Here is a 12,632-nt window from a genome sequence, read left to right as displayed (position 1 = left end):
TGACCCCAGTTTGACAGAAGACCACAACGCACACAGGTCAAACATGTAAGCAAGATTTTTTTAAGTCAAATTTCACTGTTGTCTTAAAGGTAAAATTTAGTTTGTTATGCAACTAGCCGTCTGTATATTACACCTTCTCCATTTTGACTTTACTTAGATTTAATTTCTAAAGCATTACGCGTTCTTACATAAGTCTATTTTTGTATGCATTTGTCATGGGTTTCACATTTGGTGACTGGTTAGCAGTGTGCTGGCCATCTTTGGTTTGTAGAGGAAATCTTAACCATGAACAATCAAGGGGGCTTAAAAGAACTTTTTAAATGCTAGCTTTTTACTCAGACTTGTATCTATACTACATCACGCCACATTAAGTAGAAGCACACATCACAAAATTGCACAGGGATTACAATATTACATCCAGTCTGCATAAAATTGAATTCCACTACTGACCAGGTCACAAAATGGCTGCACTTTCTAGTCTAAAACTAATTTGCATATTGTACACATGTAGGACATTTTTTTACTTCAGTCACAATAATGCATGCAAGTCTGGTTTTTTGTAACAAATTTTGTAAATTTGCTCATGCTACCTAGTTTCAAGAGAGCCTTTTTTGAACATTTGCAATAACTCACCTCTTGTTAATTAATAGTTCTAGTGCATGCATATGGTGTATACAGGTAAGTAAACATGCAATTTTTTTCACATTCTAAAACTATGGCAGTTTAGGCCATATTGTGCTGCCTGCATTTAATCTGTAATGCAGTGTGTCTTAAACGTTTCAATCCCGTATTAATAGGTGGCATTACACATAACACCTATATAGCAGCAAAGCTAATACAGCTTGTGATTAAAAATGTTTAAAAATAGCTAATAAATCAGATTATCTTGAGGTATTATTTCTTGCAAGTCAAAATGGAGAGCAAAAAATCAACCCTAATTTTTAGTTTATGTATACACTGAAAATAGCAACAACAATAAAAATAAGCTTTTTTTGTAGCAGACATATTCCATCTTCACTATTTTGCTACCTTTGGTAAATTACTGGGGCAGATCTTGAAGTTAAAAACCCATGTTTAGAAATAAGTGCACGCTTCACCCACTAAATATAGCAGCAGACTGTGTGCCCCTACGCAAAAACATTCTCATATCTAGTTTTTAACTTTACATATAAAAATAACTTGGAGAAAATACAAAAAAACATTTTATTTTAACATGAAAATATCACAAAAATTAGTAAGCCTGAGATGTAGGGTTTTGGTGAAAAACAAGAGGCTTGTAGTGTTTTGGCTGCTGATAAAGATGCATGTATTGATAGCTGGGGTGAAAAGCAGAAGAATGCACTTATTTCTTCTGCATGTCAGTATCTTCAAACACAGTAAGCCACATGCACCCTTCTTTCCTTATGTAGATGCTGGTTCACCATGTTTAATTCCAGCGGAAGTGGATCTGACGTGGGCGGTCAGCCCCCTCCTTTACCAATGGCTTGTGGAATTCACGTCCTGCGCGAGAGTGGATGTTTGCCCAACAGAACTCACAGTAATACTGCAGGCAAGTGACATTGGCACAAAAGAAAGGAGCAAACTTCCCACCGCATCGCGCGCCCTGGCATTCGTCACACATCTGGTCATCCAACACGTATGGCTTTACCTCCACCTGTTGGAGTCAAACAGAAACAATTCCAGTTAATACCTACTCCTCCTCAAAGCTATGTGAAGACATTCAGGTTTTTCTGGCTTAACACCCGCCCCCCCCCGCAGAAGTCTGAAATCGGACATATTACTGCCTTTACCTAACTGACCAGCTACGACTGTTCGTCATTTATCAGCTACAGATCTATCCACACAGGAAGCAGAACGCTACAAGGCAGATCTTTAGCAGTACACCACATCTGTAATGAACAGCTACACCAGAACCTCCCCTTAATTTACCCTGGGAGGATGTTCTTGGCAAATGATGATATGGAAGTACGTGTAGAAAATGAGCAAACAAGCCCAAAGGTCTAATCAGCTCCTGAATGCACCCCAGTATGACACCTGATTCTATACTGTTTAGCAAAAAAACAACGGAACATACAAGAATGCAACCATTTACACATTAATCTTCTTCAAAAAAACAAGTATAAGTCTCTGCATGTACTGCTTTTGTATGCAAATTAAAAGTACTTTCTGCAAGTTGGAATACAGCTCTTTTAGAACTCCTGTTCCCTGTAAATTCATTCCCTATTTCTAATATATGGTCAAATTTGGAGCTACACATTTTGGTCATCTCTTACTGTCCCTTTTTGAGGTTTTCAGCTGTACAGAAATTTGTATTCAATGTATTTCTGCAATATTTTTAAAAGACCATTTCGCAAGTCTACAGACTGCTAGAAACACCTGTCTCACACAGCTTTTTTCTCCCAAACTCATCTGATTGCCAGAGTGGAAAAGTGGCAGGAGTCCAGTGGTAAATCTGCATTATGCCTTTGTGTAACTGAACCGTTACAGACTGCGATCAGACAGGAAGAACAACTTCATAATAAAACACAAAATGAGTTGACTCCATCATTAAGGAATGTATTGTTGTCTTCCACATTTTCCTCACTTTTAAAGACGGTATTTTCTGCCTTTTGTTGGCAAAAAGAGTTATTCCAGTTCATACTAAAACTCACTGCTGCAAGAGATTTTTTCCCCAAGATACTACTACCTGAGAAGAATGCTACATATAGAGATTGACTTTATGTACTATACTCAGACAGAGTAAGTTTGAAATAATAACTCTAAAATGCTATTTTTTCCACTGTGTCCCCAGAGGAAAAATATTTACACATACAGCTACCTACCCAAAAGTTTTACAGCAGAACAGTCTTTGTTTTCTTGGCTTCAGAAGTTGGCCATACCTGACACGTCAAACGCATCGATGTTTAACACAGAGTATGCTTCTCCCAGTAATCCGTATTCAGTACAAGCTCTGCTTCTTATTTCACTACAACGACCTGCCTTATCGCAAGCTACGCTCAAACTTCCCAATAAACAGCTACCTTCTGCAGTAACTGTGTTCATGGTTCAGAATTACTGAAAGCACGAAGCAGCATGTATTTCAAGCTTCGGTGCATTAATGCACCAAGATCAGTATGAAGATGATTTCAAATGTATTAGAGAAATGCTTTGGGGAATGGAAGTATAACATGAAGTGGATGCAGACTGCTGGCATATGAAAGTTAACATTTTAGGGAGTTGTTTGGAGCTGAAACTCCAAACGAGTTTCAAGAAAACGTTTGGAGCTGAGCTTTCATATGTGATAAAACAGGATGAGGAGCACTTCACTGAAGAAAAACATCTGTTAGAGAAACTAAACATACCTACACATCAAAAGAATGGGAGAAAAGCTGCAGAGTACTTAGGTAAGGAAAAAGTTAAGATCACAAACAATGTTTGTTAAGCGACTGTGACATGAAGGTTTCCAATTAAGGCAGGAAAAGGTATGTGGAGAAAAAAATGCTATAAATACTTTGGGCTAAAGTTCAGAAGGATAAGCAGGTGGACTGCAAAATCTAGCAATGAAAAAAGACTTTACACAGACAAAACTGGTTATGAAAAGAATGCGACAGGACAGCAGGCCTACAGAAACTGGATGTAACTGGTACAGAAAGGCTATGCTAAGGTAAAGGGTAGGAGAACAGCCTGCCTCTAAGATTTCAGGGAAATATGTACTATATCGCCTTACTGGCCAGCACACGTACACGTCTCAGATGAAGGCAGTACCCGAAGTAGGACTATCTTCCTCATGTACAAAACTAGTGGTTTACAGATTTATACAAATTACTTGCTCGTCTATACATCAGCAGTAATACTGATTTCAGAATATTTTCAGAGCCTGAAAAGGCATTAGTGTATGTACTCCACAGAGCAAAAACTTATTTCTGAAAATAGCTTTTTTCATACGTTCAGAAACAGCTAACAGTTAAAGGTGTTCCTTAAATAGAGGCTGTTCTCTATTACTCCTCAGTAACGCAAATAACTGGATTGTACAACTACATATATAGTCATACAAATAATAAAGACTGATCATATTAAATTAGAGAAGATGATTTAAAAAATAAAGACTAAAAACCCTCCGAAATACACAGATGTTCATAAACCTTTCGCATCACAAGGTTTAAAGACAAATTTATTAAAATACTTGGATTTGGCATTGCTTTTTTTTTTTGTGAGAGAGACACCTCAGGGGTAGCACACGTTTTTAAAAACAATTAAAAAAAGGATGCTAATAAAAATGCCCTAAATTCCAGATTTAAGACAATACTTGAGTCAAATAAATAATTTTCAAGAATGAAGTAAGAAACACTAAATAAGGAAACACAAATTATAACAATTGAAAAGAAACTGCGAGAATTCAGATATTTAGAGTCTAGAACTTCCTTTCCTCTCCCCGCCCACCTCTCCAGCCCAAGAACAGCTATCTACAGATACTAATTATACTTCTTTCTTCCCTTTTTTTTTGTAATGGTGATTGAAGAAAACATTTTACTACTGTTTTTCTAAATTAAGTCTCATGGATATAGCTCAAATGTTGTACTTCTGAAATCTAGTATTTGGGGTAGATTTTGTGTTTTTTTTTTTTTTTTTTTTTTTTTTTTTTTTTTTTTTTTTTTTTTTTTTTTTTTTTCCCCCCTGTCCAAGCTCCAAGAGGCCTGCAGCGCATGCCCACTGTTTTACTGGAGATTTACTGCCCTTCTCCCTTTAAGTATTTCAGTGTTGTATCACACATTAACTAGTTCTATCCCTTTCTTTGCAAGCAGCAAGCAATGCCATTTCAGCTGCCTGCTCAGCACCCAAAGAGCCTTTCGACTCTCTGGTGACCTATCATTAAAAAAACCAAACCAACAAACCAACATACTTTGAAGTGCAGCCTTCAAAGGCAGGTTGATGCCTTCCTTTCTCTCACGAGATGGCACTGCCAGTCTACCATATTCTCCCCTACTGCAAAGGACACTCCCATGGGAAGACCAGGAGGTAAGGGCCCCCCAGTTCACAGCACTCAAGTCTGCATCTCCCACCTTTGAGGGAGAACTAGTCTGGATGGGACCCAATTGCCCACCTCTTTAAGTCACTTTACAGCCAAATGCACTATAGCTGGTTCCTGAAACACTCAGCTATACCCGACTCCGAAGCTAAATGACCCATTTAGCATGTCTTTAGCAGGAGTTCTGGATTCTGGTCCGTACTCCCCTTTTGTCCAAATACTCAAATGCAAGATGATTAATAGTTCTATTTCCCCTCACACAGTCCCAGTATCAAGGACATTTTTCCTGTTACGTAATTAGGCAAAAGGCAGAGCTACTGGCCAAAGTCAGCTTCAAGTCACAAGGACAGCAACCCCACCAGCAAAACATAGCTGGCCACATCCTAATGTGAAGCCTAGTTCACTACCCACATTCAGACTCGCTCGTCCTCTGGGAAGGACCACGTTTGGGGATTTCAGCTCACTAGGCAACTGGTATCTGAGAAACAGATGTAAAACTGTATTACTCTGCCTATTTGAAAGAAGTCCATGCTACCTCCCCGCAGCAGACTTTTGTTAACTGTACTACTTTCTTTTTCCCACGTCTTTGATCTGTAGAGGAGGCTGGACCTTGAACTACTTTACTTACTCAACCCTTCTTCCTCAAAGACCTTTTTATTTATTTTTAAAGAACATCTATTAATACCAGTGAATCCCTCTACAGCTCTTGACAGCAAAACTAGTGACACAGTTCTCTTTGCTACTCTTATACTTCTAATTAGGAGTAATGAAGGACTAGTCTTCTTAATAAAGGTTAGTTATGCTTTAGTTAGCACTAAGCATCTGTAGCAACCAGAAATGCACATTGGTAAATACTCAGAAGACTCTCTCGAACAGAAAGGGTAAGACATTTTATATTTTAGGTGTTGAGCATGATTCATTTTCTGAAGTGCTGAGCACTGATAATTATGGCTGAAATTAAAGGCAGCTGCAAATATAGAGCTAATCTGAAACCAATGGATACTAGAATGACAGAGGAATTATCACAGGATTTGGTTTCATTACAATAAGGGAGAGAAAGATTTTCAAGCCCTTTGCCTATACAGAACAAAACCAGGAACTCCAGAATGGAAAGACCATATGGTCTAAGATATTTCCAAGGAACAAACTGCTGCTCTGCGGAATGCATGTTGTTCGTTTGGGGGCATTCACAGTTTAACTCTTGGAACTAGTGGAGTTAGAGGAATACTAAAAAGAATGTGGAGGCTGGCATAAAAGCCAATCAAATGCAATGTTACCACACCCTGAGAAGTCCCTTTATAAATCATCACTCTTGTATTTATTTTTTTAAATTTCTGTATAACTTACTCGTTTATCAATATCGCCATGCTGAAGTTGAACAAACCGAGCACTGATGGCAGCAATATAACTCTGCTGATTGGAGAAAGCAACACGACCAGCACCTTTTGGGTATTTCAGCTCAGGGTCAGTATCAATTCCTGCGTAACAAACTCCACCATAGAGACGGTCCATGATCATAGCCAATTCCACTATTAAGAAACAAAATGACGTTCATTTAAACTGTTCTTACAGTACAAACCTTATACAACATGCTTCTATTAAAAAATACTGGAGAAGTTAATTTTAATAATTAATTTTGCAACAGCCGATATAACAGTAATAACAAGAAATATAAAAGAATATAAAAGCATGTTAAACAAGCTATGAAATACTCAGTAGACAGATCTTTCACACTGTGGGTAAACACATCCAAGGAACAACGGATCAGTAAGTCTTTGCAGTCCTTGATAACCTGGAACTGAAATTCCAGGGCAGTTTTCTTCAGGGGATTACTGCAAAAGACTTTTTGGGCAGGCATGGAATGTAAGCTGTATAAAATAGATCCACATGCCACAGATTCCTTGGTACATGTTCTCCGGCTGTCCTAATGCTCTATGTCCTACTTGAATATAAAGATGTAGTTAGCATCTTTTCATCAGTCACACAGAGCTTGATTATCTCTACAGTGCTACACTTACCATAGATACTGAAGTTCATAGAAACAAAAATCTCAAATTTTACAGACCAAGTATTTTAGCAAGCCTCTAGTAATATTCTATACTGAACTCAGTTTTGCAACTTCTTTAGGTGGAAAATACTAATGTATTAGGGAGTAAAGGTGTGAGTAGTCACTGATGTTCAATAGCTGTTTGAGAAGTCCCCTACAGTTTTACTCCTATTGCGAAGGCATGATTCTTATTTCACAATGCCATAGAAGTTTCATTTTCACATATACAGGGCATCTGAAAGCTAAGCATAAGAATGCATCTATTAAATTTATCACAGACTTTCAGCACAGTAATCTGGAGTATGTGGACTGAATTTAAAGAAAAATTAATCTGCAGTTGGAACATACTGTGTTTATGCTCATTTACAGAGCTTGTACTACAGTCTGAAGTACAGTCTCAAAATAACAGAAATGCCTGAGCATTGCAGGTCCAAGACAGAAAAAATTAAGATTCTTTATATCTCAAATCTGCACCATTACTTCTTGGTTCTCCTACATCTTCCATCTGGAAGCTCATATTTCTGTAAGAATAAAATTCATTACAAACTGTGGAAAACTAATGAAGTCCAGGAGTCATTCCAATAGAAAACAGGATTTGAACCACTGTATGTTTCTACTTCTAACGTTCACTCAACCCACTCACTAGAAGGCTACCATAAAATATCGTAAAAGGCTACTGCAGTCAGTCTCACAAAGCACACTCTCCAGGTCATAGATCAATCATTCCACAGCCATAGAAACATTTAATTTTCCCTTCATCCCTTTCCCTTCAAGACTTCTGCAGTCTCATATAGTGTTGTGCCATACAGACTGTGCTAGCTCTCCGAATTTCTTCCTTTGTTTCTAACTCCTTCATCACCTATGTTTGTGCTTTGTCCATATTAGCAAGAGTAACTGCAACTTGACACAAAAGTAGTTAATGCACAATGACAAGCAAGCACAAACAGAGCTCCACATACTCATGGAGCATGGAAGAAAGGTTTTCATAGCATTATTTTAAAAACAAACTCTTCCATGACATAGTTTACATCACAGTTTTGCTAATATGATCAAAATCTTTTCTACAGCTTTAGACATGAAACAGTTTCCAGGAAATCTCAACGATGAACAGCGATTTATGGCCAAAGCCAGATGAAAACAGTTACTAGAGAAATGTAAGAACACATGAATATTGTGCTGTGGTTATAACTATCATGACGAGTCTTCTATATTTGTATGTACATATCTGCATCTATCCATACATAACTACACAAAAATGTGCATGGTTCAAATTATATTCAGTAATCTCCTACTTTTAAAAATAGCCACAGATCACACTCACCAGCTCTTAATGGTCTAGGGACTCCTCCAACAAAAATTGTTTTTCGAGGATCAAGCGGCTGGGAACCATCCATCACAAAGTCACTATCACTTAGATTCCAGGGACGGATCTGAACCTATTAAATTGGGAAAGAAAACAGTATGCTACTTCAAGTTTCACTGTATTGTGGATATACGTTCATCAGCCTCTACAAACTGTCAAACAGTCATAACCCCATTAGCTTAACATGTCTAGGTGCTCTGTTTTAATCCTATTAATTCAGAACATTCCAATTTTAAAATCATCCAACTGTTCCAGATGTTGAACTCTGCCAACGGTAGTTTGCTTTTGATTATTTTCATCGTCATCAATTCAAATGCAGCTTTAGACAGATGGCAGCTGTAGCCTGCAGGCCATCTACTGTTTACTTACTGGCTTGTCCTTGATAGTAGGACTGGAAACACATAGATAGAGCTTTCCATCCTCCTCAATGCAGGCGTCAATCAAGGCCTGAACAGAACTCTCTTCTTGGAACAGGAGGAATGCGTAACCTGCAAGAAAAACCAGAAAAACTGATATATTTTTCTCTTATCTTCATCTTTCTTAATCATCTTTGCCAGTGACTTTTCCATACAAATGTGTTTACTCCAAAAGTAGAAGTCAAACCAATTCTTTGTTATTAGTCATCTTCTTTAACTATGTACTACCTTGCCATGATCAACAGAACTCCAGGCAAATACTTCTACCCTTTAAAGTAATTGTCAAGAGAGACAAATAACCAAATAAAAGCAAACGTGTCTCCTCTGTCATGTACTGGAAGTCTAGGCTGAGCATAATTCATTGGCAGCAACGGACATTATACAAGGAAAATCCGACTTGGCACAAACGACTAATCTCTATTCTAGAGATTAGATCAAAGCACTTTGTTACATAAGTGACCCAGAAAACCTCCCAAACACTACAAAAATAGGAATTAAAATGTTTATTTAATGCTACAGTAAAAACAAGCAGCTAGACCAGCAAAGAACCTCACGTTAGAATACTTTAACACCCACAGTATAATGATATATACAAAACTTGTTACTTTACAGGTGCCTGATAGTGCAATTAGGGTTGTATACTAAAATGAACTTTAAAAGGACCATAAATCAACATTTCTTTCTGAGATTACTAGCAAGTGTGGAATTTCCACATGAAGTTATGTGTTATTACTTGGATGGAAAAGTAAATGCTGAAGCACCTGCTTTTGAGTGGGCTTGACAAGAGGGAATGTGGTTGCTTTACAAGCCTTTTGGAAATGATAGTACTCTTCTGTTTTAATGGGGATATCGCCCAGTATTTATCTGAGAATTTAAAATCCATGTATCACCCATGCAAAACTCATTCATTGAATGAGGGCATGTGCAGACTGGCGTGGGTCAGTGAGACCAGACCCCTGTAACTGTCCTTACTTGTGTGGAAGCCAGGTACACACATTCCTGTTTGAATGGAGAGCTCAGTACACGAATGATGAGAGTGCAAAAACTTGATTAAGCAAGGGGAGGGCTAAACGCACATGATACTGACTAGGGGGTCAGACATATAAAGAAAGACTCACAGCCAGAAGCACATAAAATAGTTTGCCAGATGCTGATTTTCCATCAGTTTATATCCTAAAGCAAAGCAAGTGTACTGCCATATACCTCCTGGTACATAAATATGGTCAGTATCTCTAAATGATCTATGACCTGTAAGGCTGCAGCTAGTAATATGCTTAACTGTGTAAGCTTGTAAAAAGACTGAAAATTCAAATATAAGCAACTTGATGAGGGAACAGTTAGGAATACTATATCCTACCATACCTGAAATGAAAGTAAGGCGAATAATACAAAAACTACACATTAATACCGCTTTCTCAATGTTTTCTGCAAAACAAGTACTCATGTCTGATTTCATCCCACTCCATTTTGAGCATCAGATAGGCTTGTTTCATGAGCTTATCTGTACTATTCCCCTTCTGAAGACACCGAGAAAGTTAGGGTATAGTCTGTACTAACAAATTGGTCTGGCTGCAGTTTTGCCCCACAGCTCTAGTCCTTCAGTGATTTACAAGGCGTTTTAGTTCGCTCTCCAAGCCCAGTCTGGAGAAAAACAACCAGTTCTCCTGGAGGAGAAACCTGCCTAGAGAAGGTAATTTGCTCAGGTCTCACATTTTATAGCCATATGCAGACACAGCCAATCCCTTTCAAAGAATGCTAGACTTGCGCAGTCTGCATACAAACCACTCTCCATCACTTGCCATGGAGGGGGGCACATTTCCTGGCACAAATCAATTATACATTAGCTTAGCCCTAGACTCCTCCAAAGAACACCAGTTACATAGGCAACCAGCCTACACTCATTAGCTAGAAAGTGCTTGCAAAGCAAAATCGCACTCTTATATTAGGTATTTCCTTTAGACATCATAAAATTAGGGCTTTTCTTGTTACTACAGCTACCACATGCCAACAACTGTATGGCACAAACACTAATCTTACTCCCTTCTGCTTTCTCAATATATGCTTTTATTGGATTATTTTTCACCTCAATATCCATAACTCATGAACTATTGTGCATGTTTCATGTCTGCAAAGCTAGTACGGTGGTGGTAAGTCATGTGCTTAAGTATGATGAAAAAGATCAAGTGCCTACCTAGTCTTTTTGGAGTAGTACTGAACTACAATTACCATGTGTGATAGAAAGTACATGTCACAGCAAAACATGGTGGGGAGGCAGGGTGAAGAGTAGGAGGTGTTTTACTGTACTACAAACCAGCTTAACTCCCTTGTTTCTTGTTTCTTTGGTGTGCCACAACAGACACTTAACAGCTTCACAACCAACAGCAATGCAAGTCTGTTCACAATGTAAAAGTAAAGCTACTCCAATATATTTCTTTGAAGGAAGCTGCTTCATACCTTTGGGTCATATGTACAACAACAGTAGCAGGTCATGATCAGATATTACTTGCCAAGAGACAAAGCTTGTATGTTTAGTACATATTTCACAAGGTGGAAAGTATTAGATGAAACACAGCCTTATAAAAATTTCTTGTTCATGTGCACCCCCACCACAATTTATGCCTCCTGTGGGAGACTACATTTAGGTAATCCCTGTTAGGGTTAATCACATAAATTCCTCTACATAACACTGGAACTATTACTAATGCTCCCATTTTCGAAGGGAACTAGTGTTGGTAACTTTGATAATTCCTGTCCTCTGAAAATTACCTCAGTAATAACTGGCTTTAGAACTACACTGGTACCTAAAGATACTGCATTGGTTATAACCACCCAAACTCTGAGCTGACATCTCTCTTAACAAGACCAAGAAATAAAGTAATGTATTGGGCCAGCACTGGAAACAGAAAGCCCATCCGGTAAGTCTGAAGAGTCCTAGCTGTATTACCAAATTAAACCTTTGTAAGGATTAAAAAACTCAAAACCAACAACTCCCCTCCCCCAGCCTATACACAGAATGAGTGTCTTCCTTTTCTGTACTTTTTTCATAAAGAACAAATCAAAAGCAAAGCATTTTAGACTAGATTCACATTGGTATCTAACATGATTTTCTGAGAAGGTATAATTTCTTTATTTCATAGCAATATAGAAGTTTACCAAAAGGAGAAAGGATGTTTCTTTTGCTATGCACATTCTGTGTAGAAGTCAAAGAGTAGCTTTAAGTTCTATCAAACTCCGGTTAACTCCCATCGCTAGTGGCTTAGAGAAGCAGCCAAGAAACTAAGTGCAAGCCAGCATGGCACTGTCCATGCCAGTGAGTACAGCTGTATTTTGTTTTGAGGTTGGTTCCTCTACTGTCCTGACAGACTCTCCCCAGAGGAGACTGAATGACCTCAGTCCAGAGCAACTCTTGCACACAGAATGCTGTGCCTTAGCTTCAGTCAGAAAGAATCGGTGTAAACTGCAGGTTAATACAGACAACGGATCTACATTTCACAATGGGAATAATTCACATTTGGGAAGGGCGCACAACATTTAACCTATTCCTCTTTAAAGAGATCTCATCACCATATTAATTAAATTTAATCTTTAAAACATAAATCTTTCACTCCTTCATTTTAGTCATCTTTGACGGAGAATTAACTTCAATATGCACTTGAAGTGAATAAATGCAGGCTGATACAACTGTAACACAGCTATTAGGTTAGGCACTTCTGAGTAGGGTGGAGCAGGATTCACTTCAAGATCCAAACACCTATTTTCTTATTTCTGCAGTGCCTGTGTTTAAGCTCCTCCTGTAGTACA

The 12,632-nt window shown here is 38.2% G+C and overlaps 1 protein-coding gene across 2 annotated transcripts in view; it reads right to left on the bottom strand.

Annotated features, from left to right (window-relative positions):
- CPEB2 (cytoplasmic polyadenylation element binding protein 2) overlaps window positions 1–12,632 on the bottom strand; it is a 58,627-nt gene that overhangs the window by 2,300 nt on the left and 43,695 nt on the right. For both annotated transcript variants that reach the window (XM_075420557.1, XM_075420558.1), the window contains 4 exons: window positions 8,785–8,903; window positions 8,374–8,488; window positions 6,353–6,534; window positions 1–1,654 (listed from right to left, as the gene is read on the bottom strand). The exon at window positions 1–1,654 is cut by the window's left edge and continues 2,300 nt beyond it. In XM_075420557.1, the coding sequence (XP_075276672.1) occupies window positions 1,427–1,654; window positions 6,353–6,534; window positions 8,374–8,488; window positions 8,785–8,903 (644 nt within the window). In that variant the 3' untranslated portion in view covers window positions 1–1,426. The remainder of the gene's footprint in view (window positions 1,655–6,352; window positions 6,535–8,373; window positions 8,489–8,784; window positions 8,904–12,632) is intronic.

This window comes from Opisthocomus hoazin, chromosome 5, assembly GCF_030867145.1.
Source record: "Opisthocomus hoazin isolate bOpiHoa1 chromosome 5, bOpiHoa1.hap1, whole genome shotgun sequence".
Lineage (NCBI taxonomy): Eukaryota > Metazoa > Chordata > Aves > Opisthocomiformes > Opisthocomidae > Opisthocomus > Opisthocomus hoazin.
This window is presented reverse-complemented; position numbering and strand designations above follow the sequence as displayed.